Source organism: Diachasma alloeum, unplaced genomic scaffold (assembly GCF_001412515.2).
Source record: "Diachasma alloeum isolate Michigan unplaced genomic scaffold, Dall2.0 Dall_scaffold_00176, whole genome shotgun sequence".
Lineage (NCBI taxonomy): Eukaryota > Metazoa > Arthropoda > Insecta > Hymenoptera > Braconidae > Diachasma > Diachasma alloeum.
In genome coordinates, this window is record NW_021680342.1 from 2718466 (window position 1) to 2736054 (window position 17589).

Consider the following 17589-nt stretch of genomic DNA (forward strand, 5'->3'; position numbering starts at 1 on the left):
AGCGGCGGTATGTAAACGCATTTTTGAAGATAATTATCGTCCGATAAATATTTATTGATAATTTTCAGTGAAAACCTAAAAATTTGAAAACTCGCACAGAGAAATAAGTTTGGATTTTCCGGGACACGTCACTGATTTCCACGGATCTATCCCGAATTATTAGAGATGTGTGATCTTGAAACTGAAATAGCGCAAAATCCTGAAGTTCAGTCGCTTTATCACTGAATGTCAGTGATAAAAATCACTAATGATCAGGTTTATTCTAATCAATATTCACTATCACCAATAATTAGTGATAGATTTTTTAAAATCAGTGACATATTCCGGAAAATCAAACTTCTTGTCCTTGTGTGCTTCTGACGAAATTCTGACGACCATTCATGCAAAAATTCAGCCATAAATTTCCGCCAACCAAGGAGAGAAGCTCTTGCATGCAAATACACGTGACTCCATCACTCTTGCGCCGAAGTTATCCTTCACCTTTGAATCCGCAAGACCATGAGTTAGAAAGCCCGATAGACACATCCGCAAATGCATCATTTCATTGTCGCAAAATGCACGCACGATACAAACAATTATCGGCTCCTAATGGCTTGGGAAAATACCGAGACCCACCTACCGAGTGACACCGTCCTCCCCCCCTCCTCCGCCCCCACCGTTACAAACCTAGAAAGTGCATTAGTAATCACAAAAAAACTGGTTGGACGTGGCCCTGAATTTCACCTTGCAACATCACCGAAGAATGCGATCCACAAATGTCCGTGGGAAATATTCAAAAATTTTGAGGCCCAGGAATTCGGTCAGCGATTGAACTTGTTCGAGTCCCGTGGACCACCCGAAATAAAAGCACACACACACGACGTGTATAAAGAGTTCACGAGGTCACTAGCCCCGGAATTTCACCGGTTGCCGGTTGCACAGCGATGAAAAAAGGCCGACAAGGCCGCCAAGGAGAAATTACGCGACTTCTACGTGTACTGACCCATAACGGGTGAACGCTTGACGACCTGTTGCCGGATGAAAGTGGCGATTTCTGCTTGACTGTTTCTCATTCCCTCCGCAAACCTAATATATTATTCAAAAAACTAATCAATTCCAAAACTCTTTTACTTTCATTTCGAATTACCATTCGATTAGCATAAAAATGCTTTCGATGCAGCAGAATAAATTCTACCGCTCTCTCATTATCACTTGCACTCATCACAAATATATAATCCGACAAATGAATAAACCCATTAGAATGTGAATAAATCCAATCGCGAGAAAGGAAAAAAAACAATTGATGAAAATGGAGAAGGAATTATTCAAAGAAGATGACGATCTTCAAAATGATAATAATGATGATTCAGTAAAATTAATCGTCATTTATCCCCAAAGAAACGACTAATGAAGTTTAAATAAACATGACAATCAGGATGTAAAAAGAAAATGCAATGATCACGAACCGTGGGTAATTAATAATTTCAGAGAGAAACAATCATTTGCAGAGAAATCAATTGTTTTTCAAGTTATTTCCCTATAAACGTTGATATAGATCACCATAACAATATTCATAAAACAACGAGAAACAATGATTGAAATAGGAAAGAGAAAAAAACCGCAGAATCAATTATTCAAAGTTGAAATAATCCCTTTCTGAACAATAACACTATCAGTTATCAACAACAATTGAAATTAAGTGGTGGCCACTCTCTCATTGTCACCTCCGCTCATCATCAATCCACGAATAAATAAACCGATTAGCGTGTAAATGAATGCAATTGTGGAAAAAGGCCGGTGTGGACAGATATTACAATAAAATGTTCATAAAACAAAAACAGTAATTAGTAAACATAAATTATGATTAATTAGCAAAGATGACTGAGACGAAATGTAATAAATTCCGCGGCTTTCTCATCGTCACCTCCGCTCATCTGTCCATAAATAAGAAGGATAGATTGCAGAATAAATAAATCCAGCAATCACTGTGAGAAAATGAACTGGCAATAATAGTTTTTCCCCGCAGGAAAAATGATGATTTTTCCCCACCTCCTGGGAATTCAGCTCTCACTAGAATCGATTCCACTAATGCAATTCCTTCCCTATCATACCGTTTTCAGACAAACCGGCCACAGACACGCCGAGTATGGCGCACACTGCACTGCGAGAACTGGTGGAGCGTGCGGTCGACGAGGCACGTAAACTACCGGGTCTCGGTGATTCGGTTACCATCAGAAGACAGGACAATACGAGCATTGGCGAACAGAGCTATGAGGATTTACTAGCAGCGGCCATACTCAATAAAGTGCGTACTATCTCGATAATCTCATTAATTTATGACGATATTCGTTGAAAACCGTTCTTTTCACTGATTTCTAGGTCGTAGAGAAATACCAGAAGGGTCGAGTGGACGGCAACAGCAATGTAGTGCATGAAACAACGTCGAAACGCTGCAGATACAGAGGTGAGTGAATTATTCATTACGAAACAGCAATTACATCCCCAAGTGGAGCCAAATGACTGTGATCCTCGGGAAAATTGTTAAAGGATCTGAGGCGAGTGGCAGTGGCGTAGAGGAGGACAGCAGTGTGGATCCAATGTCCCAGGATGAGTGCGGCAGTGAGTGCAGTCGCACGAAAACTAAACTGCGTATTCGTCAGGAGCCTCTCTCCCTCACGGTAATAAATAATCCATCATAGTTTATTGGAGAAAAATAGCTGTGTTCAGCGAGCGGTAAAGTGAGATTTATCGCGCCCAACAGTGTGGATAAACGGTTCATGAATTCAATGAATACGGGAACACTTGACTATTCATTATGGTGTGGTCGGGAAGGAGTTGAGATAGTTACTGGGATGATCCTGAGATGAATAATCAACTTCATTCTTTAAAAGGCAATTTAATGTTTGCTCGGTCATTATGCAGCTTACCGGCATTCAATTTTTTTAATGTTGTTTTAATGGAAGTAATTAGCACCGAGAGACAAGTCTGCTGAACATTATCCCTGAATTTTAGACTTCAGGATTTTCCGGATTTTTACGGCTTGGTAGCGATTGGAGACTAGATTCAGACATTTTCAGTCATCAAATTTGTTAATTATATTTGCATGAGAAAAATTTGAGAAAGTGATATTCAGGGGTATTTAGCATCATTTGAATAACGTTTTAAAAAGAAATGTCTTTTTTTAAAAAGAAATGTATTTTTCATTTCTTTGAACATTTTTCTGATTAATAAATCATTCAAATTGTTTAAACTTTCGGATATTTCATTTTTTTCCATGGCATTGATGTGGAAATTCTGAATATGGATGAGTTCGCCACGATTTGGAAGATAACATTTCGGGTAGAAAAATAATTTTTGATGAGTGGTTCATGAGAAAAGTCGTAATCGTCAAGAATTACAATTTTCCATTATTCTACGAATCTTTCTCCAATAGTAGACTTTCCACTTCTTCCGATTTGTTAAATGTTTCTCAATATAACGATTCAAAATCAAATTTATTTTTTCAAAGTTTAAATAATAAAATCATTATAAAATGTTGGATACATTCGTTCAATTATTCATTCAAGTACGGCGAGTGCGGGAGAAGGAATGAGTAATACTCACTGCGATGATCCTGAGATTACTACCAAGTCTTTCCCTCTCGAAAAGGCAATTTTATGTTCATTACTTCGATTAAATGTCGTGAAACTTGTTGATTCTTGCTCATTGTCGTAGAATATTAGTTTAATCACTGGCATTTCACGAATCTTAACAGTTCAAACACCAGGGGATTCACTCTAGTTTCTTTCTATCCTGAATGAAGAAGATAAAAGCCTTGAGTACACAAAACTGCTATAGCAGTGGCCTTCTTTCAACTCGATATTGCAACCGGGCGTAATGGGAATATGAAGCAGAGACACTCTTGAAGCATGAAGATAATTACGGAAAAATAAAGAGAGGACTGAGACAAGGGGAATTGTCGACATCCCATTGTCAATCTCACTTTTTAACTACCCTTTACGTAATTTTTTCAAGTTTTTTTCAATACTCGGCGGAAGGAAATCATGCATCAGACTCCGAGATTTCATTCCCTTGAAGTGTTGTAATCCGGGTTGGACGAGTAAAATACCACATTAGTCTACCCAGTTTTCGACATGTGAAAAAAAAAGTAGTTTACTGGAGAGGTTTTAGACTTTTTTGGCATGTCGCAAGTCGAAGGATCGAGCGATCACAAATGAAGCGAAATGGTCACAGGGCTCTCCCGTTTTGCCCCTGGAGGGTCAAACGTTGCAAGGGGGATGATGTTTGACCAAACGCGTTCGGTAAAATTTCTCTTCCATTCGTCACCATGATCTTCAGATGGGCGCAATAAAAAAATACCCTGCCGGTGTGGAAAATTTTACTGCACAGGAGAATAATATTCGCTTCCATAAATGTTTTTTTACCGAACGAATCGTAAAATATCCTCCACAAAGAGGTATTGTGGAATTACATTTTGCTCCACAATTACCTTTCGTACAGCAAAATTTGCCTCGATTTTCTAGATAATTTCAGATATCGGCATAATCCAAATTTTGAATTACAGTTAAATTTGGAATAAGTCAATTGTTAATATTACTCACCAATTTTTTAATTCTAAAAATAACCGTCAATTTAAATTTTCAAATTACGAATTATTTTATCAACCAATAATTGAGAAATTAAATTACCAACTGTTATATTATTTTTCAAATTTCAATCACGATAGATAAATCTAAATTACTGTAAGGTGCAACTTCTCATAATATTACTAACGTAACGATTGATGCCGATCTATGGATAATTTTTATCCAACTTTTCTCTCCGTGCTTGTACTGTAGAAAATTCCGATTTTCAGTTTACGACCCGACCCTGGTTGTAATGGATGCCTGGTAGTAATGGTGTGTACTGGATGTCTGGTTGTAATCGTGGGCAATGCGAATTAGTGCTGAAAATTTTTTTGTCGATGAGTCCGCTTTCAGGGTGCATTGGGAAAATTTATGCTGAGTTCACGAATTCATGAGAATTATTTACGCATCGGGTTTTCAGTTTTATCGTCGATGAGCCAGTCGAAGCGAGTGATTGAACTTTGCGGGAATTATGTCGTGGAATTATCAGTATTTTAGCATAATTGTATTCTTCTTCTGTCATTTAATTGTTGTAAAACTCTTTGACATTATTAGAATTGTAAATAACTCGTTTTCAGATCGAGGAGCAGATTGAGGAAGTTACTACGACTTACACATCTGATGAAGAACCGAGAAATGTCAAGGCAAATGTACTTCATTTCCGGAATGCCAAACGTGTGCCATTTCCGGAGTTTGGAATGGATATTGTGGATCGTAAGTTTACGACGGAAAGCATAAAATGGATATTGTGAGGATGTACATGTGAGGCAGCTTCTGCGGTGAAATGAGTTTCCGAAAAATTACACTTTTTATGTTTTTTCACCGTAAATTTGGCTTGATTCGTTCAATTGCTTCGACATTTATGAAATTAGAAGCGCTATCACCTGTCGATTTCCAAAAATAATTGTGTCTCACTCACATACACTCTATACTATACTGTGTACTATATATTCACTTGCATACGCTATATACTATCGAAATGTCAGTTTAACAATTATTTTCAACGGAGAAAAATCGTGGAATTTCAAAATTTACCGGAAATTCACTGGAATCCCAAATTTCTGAGCTACAGGATAATAAAAATTCCCAATTCACTTGAATTTTCAATAAAAATATGATAACTCAGTACCAAATTACATTGAATTTCCAATTAATTAAAAACTCACGAATGTGTTAGCTGAATTTATTTGATTTCTATTAGCTTCACTGGAATAATTGAACTGAATTTTCAAGGCCGAAATTCCTTGGAATTTCAGTGGAACTCTCACTTGATAAAAATGTCCGAAAAGTGTATACGGAATTTCAGCTGAATTTTTTCAATAGTTTACCATTGGATGCCCTCAAAACGAATAAATTTTCTTCATAGCTTCCCAGGATTCCTCCGAGGACAGCGAGGACGAAGTCGACGCCTGTGTTTCCGTGGACCACATAACCCCCCTAGAGACTTGGGAACAAAATTGGCTCTTCCAAAGGAAGAAAATTGCTGCTCAACCTGAGCCCGTTGCCATGCTTGTACCCAATCCCAGTGAAGATTACCGAGCGCTAATTGGGGACAAGGACGCTGATGACATGTCAGATTTATCAGAGTTCTCAGCACAATCTGATGAGGAGATCGATGAGGATTTGATAGAGGCTATTAATCAGGCAGTACCAGACTCGCCGAAAGTTGTACGAGTTCCCTCGGGAGTCCAAAAGACCAAGTCAGCTATTCTCCACGATAATTTCACGGGTGAAATTGTGTGTGAGAATTCTAATGATGTACAGCATCCCGATAAATCCTCATCGGGACCAAAAATTAAATCGGAAATTGTGAAAGGGGAGAAAAATCCCGACGAAGAGCTGAAAATCAATGATACGGAAATTGAAGCCACTGAAGGGGGAGAGAATTATTCAAGAGAAGATACAACGAGAAATCCGGGTATTAAAGAGGATAGAAATAAAATCCCGAAGACACCGACTGCTACACCGATCAGAAACTCTATCTGCGAGGGCGATCCAGCACTACCGGTTGCCTGCGATCTACAGGAATTGAATGAAAAACTCATTGCAATTGATGATAGTGACGACAATGAAGATAAAGTTGTTGATCATCTTAAATCTCATTCGCCGGATGTCGCGCCGCAGTTGGAGCTCGAAAAATCTGAACAATTTCTCCACAATGTTGTGGAACACGACAACGCTCTGCAGAATGAAAGGTCACCTCTAGAGAATGGAGAGACTCTCAACAATGCTCCGTACGTTTTTCTTGTTTACACATTCTCACGTCATTTGTTATTTCCAGTTGCATTCAACTGACAGCTTTTTTTTTAGTTTTTTAACCCCTTTTTATCTCGTTATTTTTTAATATTCATCATTCCGCTGTGCAGAGCTTGTCAGGTGGCTGCGGCAGCCGCCAAGGCCAGAGCGACATCATCCATCGAGACAAAATCAAATGAGGAAGGCCATGCACTGTCTGCCCCACCTCGACCAGGTAACCAATGTTGTCTGATTGGTTTTTTCCTTCATTCTTATTTTACATTCACGAAACTGACGTCAATGGCCGGTTTATCAAGATTCTCATCTTCGTGTGAGGAAAATTTCTCCACGGATTATTTTTTATTTGGTTTTGCTCTTTTCTTGCAGGGACCATCGCTGAACGTGAGCATAAAAAATGGGAGAACGCGGCGCCGATACAGAATAATCCGTACAGCGAGGAGAATATTCAGAAGAGATTGCTGGAGAGGCAGTACGCCAGTAGATCATCAGATGCTCCTGGGTAAACTATCGAACATTTTCCGTCAACTAATAAAGCTTTTCTTTGCTTATTTATTCATTTCTATTCCTCCTTTTAGCTCGGGAGTTTTGCCTACTAGTCCCAGTCCACCATTGAAGATCGTTTTGGGAGGAAATCGACCTGATGTCCAAAGGTGAGACATATTTCGCAGCAAGACAATCGTTGATTTTTATTCAAAAATTCAGTAACGAAATGATAGAATAGGATCAGTGAACGTTATCTGAAAATAGATCAATTTTTGGGACATGTTTTCCAATGAAACAGCTATACAGAAGTCCAGAGATATTTATTTAAAGTTGCTCCGACTTTACGAAAAATTATTGAAATTATTGAAAGCTGCAAACAATTTCCAGAAAACTCGATTAGGTTCGGAATCGTATTTTTTTCTCACGGAATTTAGTTGGAAAATTCAGAACCTGAAAAGATCCGTATCTATAGCGCAGCATGTTGAAAGCGTAAAGTAGCTTTAAGGTAGAACTTCGTTTGTGTGAACCCCGATAGCTGCAGTGCATAGACTCTCACCTCACATTATTCGTCACCTCCAAAGAACTCCATAACTTTATAAATGTATTTTCTGAATTTAGATTCGCTAGGGACTACTACATAAACGAGGCAAAATCGCCGACGGGTGAGAGACACCGTCGACCAGGTACATCGAATTCGAGCAGACCCAGCAGCTCTCTGTCCCAAACTTCAGCATCAACTAGCAGTGACTACGAGCACCAGGTGAGTCAACGACTTGTACAATTCGAAGAAGCTTCCCTCCGTGGTAGTTTACACAGGTCCACCTACAGTTGCCCAAACGCAAGTTCAAATTTCGTTATCAATCCTCTTGTGTACCTGGACGCTGGTGATAGTGATAGACCGACAGCACGTGTCCTCTCAGTACCAACTGAACCAGGAATTTTGAATGAATCGAAAAATCTCACCTTGAGAACTAGAAGCTTCGAACTAATGTCAGACAGCCAAGATACACCTGACAATGACCCCACCGTTAATTCCACAACCAATCCGATTTACGAGGATGAAAATCATCATTGGGACTCTGGAATATATTCAATGGACTCTTTAAACAGTCAATCCGAACAAAGGGACGTCCCACCCTCGAGGCTCAGCTGGACTGGCAGTGAGGATCACCGAGGATACGCAACAACCAGCCAAGACTATTGGATCCTAGATGCCCACAAGTTCCAAACATTCGGGGGAATATCACGAAGAAAACCGAAAAATCGTATTGATGAAGTCTTCGAAGATGTGGATGACTTCTACTCCGACGATCCCGCAAACGAACAAGACGAGGATGTCAATTTCTCTAGATTGAAGTTCCAGCCGTTTGGTGGAATAAAACGAACAAACAAGTGTGATAAGAATGTTATCGGGTCTTATCGAAAGCCGAAAGTGAGATCACCGATGGATTATCCTTCCACCGCTGTTTCCCTGAAATCTAATCGAAGTGATTTCCACGATCAGCAGAGCTTGATAGCTGGAACTACCGCTGTCGAGGGGGATGAGTGTTTGAGGCTCGAGCCGCCTTCGGTTCCAAAAATTATTGATAGAAACTATACTAGTCTTATTGATCTTCGAAGAAGCTCCTCTGCGAGGAGAAAACCGTCGAAGAAACAGCCATTACTCCCGAAATAATTTTGCCATGACGAACATTTACTTCTATTTTGTCTAGTTAACATAGCCTTTTTTATTGTAAATAGTAGATGGTTCTTGTAGGGTAGCATTACCTCATGAATAACTGGGTTCGAAGTTAGAAACTAAAACTACAAAAGTAGAAGTTCAATCCATAAAATCAGTTTCACAAATCAAATGTTTTTTCTTCACGTTTTACATCGAATTTGTAATACTAGTTTTCCTTGTAGCACAACTATTTTCAATCCTTTTAGATCAAATTTCCAGATCTCCCAATTTGTACATAAACACTCCCTAATTATTACTCATTTCATTCTCTCTAATAAAATTCGTTGTTTGAGACTGTTCTGTTAAAATTTTCAGTGAATTCCTCTTTACCCTATTATTATCGCTCGTCCTTTGCAATTTTCCTGAAATCTAATCGAACTGATTACCATGATTGACAGAAATTATACTAGTCTTATTGATTTTCGGAGAAGTTCCTCTGTGAGATGAAAATGGTGCCGAAATAATTTTGCCAGGACAACCATTTATTCCCAATTTGTCCAGTCAATGTAGCCTTGTTAACTGTAAATAGTAGATGATTCTTGTAGTGTAGATTTGCCTCACGTATAACTGGGTTCGAAGTGAGAAACAAACTATAAAAGTAGAAATAATTCAATCAACAAAATCAATTTTTCGAATTAAATTTTTTTGTCCACAGTTCACGCCAAATTTGTAATACTAGTTTTCATGGTAGTAAAACTATGTTCAATCCTCTTAGATACAATTCCTAGATCTCCCACCTTGTACACAATCACTCTCTAATTATTTCTCCATTCATTCTCGCTAATAAACCTCGTTGTTTGATATAATTCTGTTAAAATTTTTAGTGAATTCCTCATTACTCTATTATTACCATACAATGCATGAGAACACGCACAAATATTCCGACTGGTAAGTACTGCGACCAGACTCGTTAAACTACTGTCCACTAACAATGAAAAATTGACGGATTTAAAAAATAAATGACCGAATCCAACTATTCATAATCACAGGAGCATAATAAATCTATGAACAATTGCACGAATTTACGCTTCTCCAACTGAATGTGGATACTCTTCTCATTGGAATTTTATATTTTTTATCACGCATGTATGGATCCAATAGGTTTTATTCAAAATACTAATGTCATCGCCGTGGTGTTAACATGGGATAAATTCTCGCAATCTCCCATATTTCGTCTTCATGATTCTGTTTCTGTGTGTTACAGGAGTCCTTCGAGCTGATCGAAGCGTCACCCAAGCCCCAGAACAACCGGGAAACCGAGCCCCAAGAAGTCATAGAGGAATTCCTCGAGCGAGAGCGAAAAAACAGTAAAAACGAAATAAACGCTAAGCTGAACAACCAGGGAAATTTCGACTCTCCGATTTTCGACAGTAAGAAATCGTTCACCGAAGAGAACAACAGAAAAATTCGAAGGATCGATCTGAGAGCGTATGGTTTCGCAAATGAGTTCGACGAGAGCAACGAGATCCGAAAAAAGCCTCCCAGAGTTGTGAATAAACTGGATTTACGATCCTACGGATACGACTCGGGCCTCCGAAGAACTCAATCCAACAATCACATTGACAGCAAAGTCAACAACAGTTTCGTCCGCCCAAAACTAATCGATGATAAATCGAATTTAACGCAGAATCATTCATCCCGTCTGGGAGGCGGTGATTACATCTGGACCCAGAGTACGGATGACTTGAACAAGGAGAGGGAGATAATCTTTGATAAACTTGGAGGGATGACAGCAGCCAAATCTGTCCCGAACATCGCGAAGAGCAGTTCCTTCAGTTACAATGGGAATAAGAACTCTGATGATGGAAGGGTCAACGGTTCTCGGGACAATGGAGTCGACAGTTATGATTCGGATTCACAAAACTCTAAGACTGAATCTGCTGAGGAGTTGCCGAGGAAACTCCCCAGGTCGAAGGAGATGAGGTATTCGTTGGAGTCTCTGGAGGGGCCTGACAGATTCATCGACGCTGCGTTGCCTATGCCTTCGGTGAGGAGATTAGCGCAAGCGTTTAATGCACCCCCTGAAGTGAAACCAACCCCAGTTCCGAGGGTCAATAAACCCGTCAGACGAGATCGCCCGACCACCCCTGAAATTCATATCGTGAAGACTCCGAGGCAGATGCATAGTTTAACAGCAAGATCTTTATCCCGAGAGTTTCGTGAGGGCTTGAGGAACATTTCGTGCAAACCCAATGCACAACCTGTCTACAGTACCATTATTGAACAGAGTAAAGTCCCGGCTGGATCGGTCTCCAATGGAACAGAAAATGATGATAAAAGAAAGGTGATTGCATCCGGTAATTTGAGGAATAACATTCAATTTTGGGAGCAGCTGCAGCGAAAACCTTGAGGAGTTATGTTGTTGGTTACTGAAGGCTCAATTGTTTAAATTATCCAATATCCAATCACTGTACAGGTACCTAAAGTAGATATTCCCTGGAAAATTATTCATTACGTGTAGTAACCATAGGATGCGGACACAACTGAAACTGCCATAACTTAATTTTAATTCCATTAATTCTTACTAATTGTCATATAGGTATTTATTTTTCGGCCTGCGAATTCAATTGATTTCAATTACTTAATCCTAGAAAATGGTTTTTCGTTGGAGAAAAAAATTCTTATTCTGTGCCAAAGGACACGTCGGTGTCACCATCCAAAGAGAGAGAAATTTTTTCGCATTATTTATCATTAGGTTTTATATTATTTATTAATAAATCACTGTTGGGTATGAAAAAATTTGTTATTGATCAATATATTTTGTAATTCTTACATGAAAAAATTTGATAAAATGTTTAATTGTGTATATACATAGTAAATATTCATATACGATGATGGAACATTGACATTATTTTTCAATCTAAATTTTCAAAGTTTAAACATTGTAATTGCTTGTTGTTTATTGTATTAAATTACTCGTTCTACACCAATACTTTCAAACTATGTAAAGAATTGAATAAAATTGGAGTAAAGATAGAGTTTTTGTAACACTATTGATCCCATAGAATCTAAACAGATGATCGTCCGATGATACATTTTCATTATTAATCAAATGAGTATCAATCAGAGGACCAGAATGTTATTATCATAACGACTAATAATTTCATCAGTAATAAATCGTTCTAACACGATGGAATGGAAGGTTCTCTAACTTTTGTGCATTTCGCCGTCTGTAATCCCACAGGAAGTGATCGACGATGATGGAATTACAACTGAATGGATTTATGTTCAAGTTCGGATATTGCTTGATTAATGTACGAACTCTCTCGACAACTCTCTCCACAATTTCAATTGAGCAACCACGAATCTCTACCTCGTCTGGGCATCCCTCCGTCATCTCTGTGCCTTTAAATGAAGTAGTTTTGAGTCTGGGGTGTTCTAAACGCTGAGGTGGTCTTGTAGGCTTTGGAATGAGGTCGTTCAGGGGATTTGGGGAATGCAATAATTATTCGCTACGTACCAGATTGAAGGGCACTGAGGAGAGGATTACTGTATCTCATGGCACCAAATTCCAATAACACCTGGGGTACTCTATAATCCGGGAACATTGTTATTATGTCGATGTCGTTGAACTCCCCCAAGTCCTTACCCTTGTAGCAAGCCCATATATCGCCGATCAATATCTGGGCTCTTTTGTAAAAAGACACTGAAAATAATGGGACGTATTATCGTGTTTTCTTTTGTCAATTAGACTTCATTCTAGTGCTGACATTGTGAAGAATTCTTATAGATTTGTTTTGTAGGAAGTTCTTCCATTAGAATTGCTCGAAATTTTTTGGAATTCAAGGCACAGTTGCATTTGAAGCCTTAATGTTGGGAGTTTGAATTCAATTCCAGATCAAATCGTTGGACGATTACTGAGATTTCAGTGCAGTGCAGTTGAATTTTCAATAATTCTCATTGTTATTGGGATCTGGAAATCCCAATTTCGTCGCATATTTCAGAAATTAACTGATTTGTTAATAACAACATATAATGGTAACAATTTTTGGCTCAAATTTTCAGTACACTTTTTGGAAATTTTTATGATTTGATGAAAAAATCGATGGAAACTGTAAATTTTAGTCCAATTATTCCATAAAAATCAATAAAAATCAGGAAAATTCAGTTAAATATATGCTTGAATTCTAAATTAATGAATAATTCGAGTAGTTTGGGAAATTCGACTCCATTGAATTTGTTGTAAAATGGGAAATTTCAAAATGCGATGATTTGAAATCAAATTGAATATCCCTCTCCTGAAAACTATTTCTCAAATGTCCATAAAATTTCATGTAAGATTCAATATTTTATACTTGAAATTCCATTAAAAAATCTATAGAAAAAATTCATGCATTGAAGCAGAGACACAAACTGAATCAAATTCGCTCCGAGTTTTTGCTGTATATTCCAAAATGTTTGGGACAAGAAAAGTTTCTTGCGAAATTTTCCCATTTATCTTACATTCCAATTTATCCATCAGAAACTCATTTCGAAGTTGACCAATCTCGTTCCACCACTTCACCTCTGATTTATATGAGTCATACCTCGGTGGCCGTAAAAGTCCGCCTCATCTCGGAAACACTCAAATTCTTTAACGACGAGTTTTAGTAACTTCTCAGCTGAGTATTTCGATATTTTAACGCACTCAACGAAAGTGCCATTGTATTTTTCTACGATAATTTTTCCAACCTGTTGAAGATTTTTCACTCGATGCTCCAAGAGCGGAGGTGGATCGGATCCCTCATCTTCTCGTAAAATTCGTCCCAAATCGTCGCTCGTTATTTTGGCGTAGTAATTTGGATCAATTATTGGAATGCCTTCCTGAATTTTTTGGGGAAGGAAAAACATAATCCTATCGGTTTGAAATGTCACACTTTTGAGCATTGAAATTTGAAGCAAAATTAGAAAATGGGGAAGAGGAATTCCACGGTTTATACGATGTTGAGGAGTATGAGGCAGCCGACGTGAGTGCATGATTAATTTATGCTAATGGAGGAATTAAAAATGGTTTGATCGCTTTATCGTAACTTTCGGCCGGATTTAGGAAATTGGATAAGGTTATCAGTTCTGTGCCAAAGCCGAAGGGTGCAATCCCGAATTTTGGCCTTCCCAAGTGGAAATCCATACCCCTTGAATTGAAAATTCCCCTTGTGCCAGGGCCAGAAGGTGCCTATCGTTTCTCTCGAAAGAAAATTGGAAGACGATTATACACATCCTCGAAAAAGGCGGAATTCGATTTAACTGATCCCAATCATTATGAGATTGAATTCGAGTATGACTCGTTACACGATCGACATCTGGCTCGTTATTTCTCCAATGAGAAGACTATACTCAGAATGAAAAAGTTGGGGTTCATCACGGAGGACTTGGATGCTGTATGCTCGGTCAAGGAGTACAACATGTATCGTAAATACCTCCAGAAATTGCATGGGGAGAGTGTGAAACGAGAGCTGCGGAGGAGGGGGGAAGTGGAGGCAGAGCGGAGGGATCTCAGAGCTGCGCATGCTGAAGCTCAGAAAGAGGCAGCAAAGTAATTAGCAATGAATTAACTAATTTAGCAGTTAAAAGAAAATGGCATTCAACGTTCAACTTCAGCAAATTCAGGATTTTTCGGTTCTATTTCGGTTTCGGAGAGTTTTAAAAACAAAATTCGTTATTTGGTTTATTATTTTCGATGAAAAAAAGTTCTTTAAGTGCATTCTTACGGAAATTTGAGTGAGACTAGGTATTTCTGTTTAAAAAATTGAAAGAAACATGAAACTTTTAGTAATTAAAATTAAATTAAAACCACATATTCGCCAGAAAAATTTTCTTCGCGACAGTAACGAAAAATGCTATTCGGTAGTAATTTCCGTAGTAGTTTCGGAAAAATGTAGCACCAATTCCTAGACAAAAAATCGTGAGAAGCAGTATGGAAAAGATTTTTGTCCCAATTTTTTTTTCGTCTTGGATCTTGAAATTTTATTGTGTTGGAGTGTTTTTTGCACTTGTTTTTTTCGGCAGCTGGGTAGTGGCTAGAAGATTTTTAAAAATGCTTAATGGACTCCAATGGTCGGATAAATTATGGAGGCAAATTGATTTATCCTGTTGTTGCTTTCACTAGAATATCGATTCCAGGAATTCCACTATCTCACCCAAATTCCCCCCGAGATATTCATTGAAAACTCTGTCTAACCTCGAGTTGAATTATCTTAATCTTCCACTTCAACTACAATATCATTTCTTGATAAATATCTTTGAATCCAAGAGACAGCGAAATGTTCACAGATACTTTTTCCCTGGAGTAGAGTAAAATTCGTGAAGAGGGCCATCACATAAATTTTACATTTTCATCCCTCTCATACTAAATTCAGCACCATTTCTCCCCAGATTAAAGAATAATGAAAAGAAACTCGAGGCCCGAAACAGAATAATGAATTTCCTACAATCGCAAGCGGCTGAAAAACGTCGTCAACAACAAATAAAGCAAAAACAAACAGAAGAACGTCTCAAAATGTTGGAATCAAAAAAGAAAGATCAGAAGGAGCGAATGATCCTGCGTGCAAAACTACGTGCCGAACATCTCAAACGAAGGAGGCGGCGCGCATCGGACAGGGAGCGTCAAAAAATCATCAAAGTACTCCTGAAGTGGAGACAGAAAGACCACGACAGGAAAAAGAGACAGGAGAAATCCCTCCGTGAAGCCGAAGAAGCTAGACGTGAAGCTATTGAGAAGAAGTACATACGACTAAGAGGAAAATCAAACACTGCAGAATATTAACAAGTCTCTGAAAACTTTACAGGTGGATGGAGCGTGAGAGGTACCAAGAGTGGCTATTGACAATTGAGAAATTCATCCTAGAATATGCAGAGGGCGAAACTAAGAGGAATATTGAAAAATACATGAAGAAAGTGGAACGGGAGAGGGAGAGAATAAGAAGTAAAAATAATACTCTAAATTTTTCATCATAAAAATCAATACAGTGAGAAAAACGAACGGGTTCTGCAGCAAATCTTGATTGTCAGGAAAATCGCAAATTGAATAATTTGAATCTGAAAGTTGCAAACATGAAAGATCACTCTCTTTTAAACAAGAATTAGGGAATAGGCGAAACGAAAAACTACTCCTTTTTGCTTCGCATAAAACAAAGATTTCGCGGGAGCAAAATACGTGTGGCAGTATAGAATAACGAATAGGTAGTGATGGAAATGAGATTTCTTGCTTGCACGAAAAATGACAATTTTTTGAAACAACTGAATCAATTTTGCGACACAAATTTTTCATCTCAGGATAGGCTTCAAGTGATCAGCATTAAAAATTCTGTTTTTTTTATTTTTAACTTGCCATTTTGTTGGTTCAAACAAGACTTTTTGAGAAAATATACTCCTTTCTCTGAAGAGGCAGCTCATTGATGCGAAATAGTGCTTTTTCAGGATGAAAATATCTCTTATAAAGAGAAGTTTACCAAGAAATATTTTGTAGAATACGTATGCCACTGTAGAATAACTAATCAGTCGAGCCAGAATTGAGATTTCTCGCTGGGACAGAAAATGCCCATTTTTTAAAACAACTGAATCGATTTTTACACCATAAATTTTCCATCGCAGTACTATAATTTCTTTTTTATTCATTTTTAACTTGCAATTTTCTTTTCTTTAACCAAGACTTTTTGCAGGGAATATGTTTTTCTCTCAGTGTAATGTCTCACCGCGATGATTTCTTCCAGAAAATATCGAGAACCATTCGAAATTCCTGGCATGTTACAACAAGAGGCACTCAACAAAGGCCAAAATATCGTGCTGCAAAATCGAGTCGACACCCAAGAGACTTGAAAAAATAATAAACTCTCGGGAATCAATTCGGGATGTGGAGTTACACACAGGCGACTGTGCAATGACAGAAGTATGCAGATGCGATGTGGGAAGTGAATTTTGCATGGACTTACGTCAACCGCTCGTTTAATCGCCGCGCAGAGTGCAAAGTATCCACTGTGTCCATTGACTTTCCACTTATTATCAGCATTATTGCTCCAGAATGAAAAATTCAGTGTATCCAGCACAAATATCCAATCAATGGCCTTGGGATGTCCCGCATTTGGGTGCAATTCAGATTGTGAAAAGTTGTCAATTGATATCGTACGATTTTTCAATCCCTCGAGTACCTAATAAATCGTTAAATCGAGGATGACGATCTATACTGATCTATTTCATTCTCAACTCTTATTAATTGCTGATTATTAACGGAATTATTACCTCGCGGGCGAGATTGTTGATGCCCTCCTCCTCGATGAAAACATTTTTAGCGAGTCTGGCTATCAATTTTCCAGACTCTCGCGGCATAAGAGCCATTTTTATATCCAAATTATTGGGAATTTCACGTCGACTATCACCGAAACGACTCAAAACACTGGTTTAACATATGATTCGAGCAACCACGAACCGGCATGATGCTATCATACCCGATTAACCGTAGTACGTGGACGAGGGGTGTCTAGGGCGGGGGAGGGGGAGGGAATTGTCGGGAGGTGATCACGTGGGACGTCTGCTGGTTCGTGCAGTCGACGG

The 17589-nt window shown here is 38.5% G+C and overlaps 2 protein-coding genes across 9 annotated transcripts in view; one reads left to right on the forward strand and one right to left on the reverse strand.

The window, feature by feature from the left end:
* The window catches only part of LOC107048955, a 41332-nt gene extending 29291 nt beyond the window's left edge, over positions 1–12041 (forward strand). For all 8 annotated transcript variants that reach the window (XM_015272429.2, XM_015272439.2, XM_015272447.2 and 5 more), the window contains 10 exons: positions 2100–2284; positions 2359–2443; positions 2527–2657; positions 5183–5318; positions 5971–6838; positions 6971–7074; positions 7227–7359; positions 7436–7510; positions 7962–8103; positions 10268–12041. In XM_015272429.2, the coding sequence (XP_015127915.1) occupies positions 2100–2284; positions 2359–2443; positions 2527–2657; positions 5183–5318; positions 5971–6838; positions 6971–7074; positions 7227–7359; positions 7436–7510; positions 7962–8103; positions 10268–11413 (3005 nt within the window). In that variant the 3' untranslated portion in view covers positions 11414–12041. The remainder of the gene's footprint in view (positions 1–2099; positions 2285–2358; positions 2444–2526; positions 2658–5182; positions 5319–5970; positions 6839–6970; positions 7075–7226; positions 7360–7435; positions 7511–7961; positions 8104–10267) is intronic.
* On the reverse strand, positions 11788–17514 carry LOC107035428 (queuosine salvage protein). Its single transcript, XM_015252809.2, has 5 exons — positions 17278–17514; positions 16971–17186; positions 13590–13866; positions 12524–12709; positions 11788–12408 (listed from the first exon to the last, which is right to left on the reverse strand). The coding sequence occupies exons 1-5, from the start codon at positions 17371–17373 to the stop codon at positions 12170–12172; spliced, it is 1014 nt and encodes a 337-aa protein (XP_015108295.1). The 5' UTR covers positions 17374–17514; the 3' UTR covers positions 11788–12169.
* Between the last annotated feature and the right edge of the window lie 75 nt (positions 17515–17589).

Excerpts from the sequence above, each read along its gene's own strand:
- LOC107035428 (XM_015252809.2), bottom strand. The coding sequence starts at position 17,373 with ATGGCTCTTATGCCGCGAGAGTCTGGAAAATTGATAGCCAGACTCGCT. Across the intron at positions 17,187-17,277 it reads TCAACAATCTCGCCCGCGAG|GTACTCGAGGGATTGAAAAA; the intron begins GTAATAATTCCG and ends ACGATTTATTAG. Across the intron at positions 12,710-13,589 it reads GGACTTTTACGGCCACCGAG|TGTCTTTTTACAAAAGAGCC; the intron begins GTATGACTCATA and ends CATTATTTTCAG.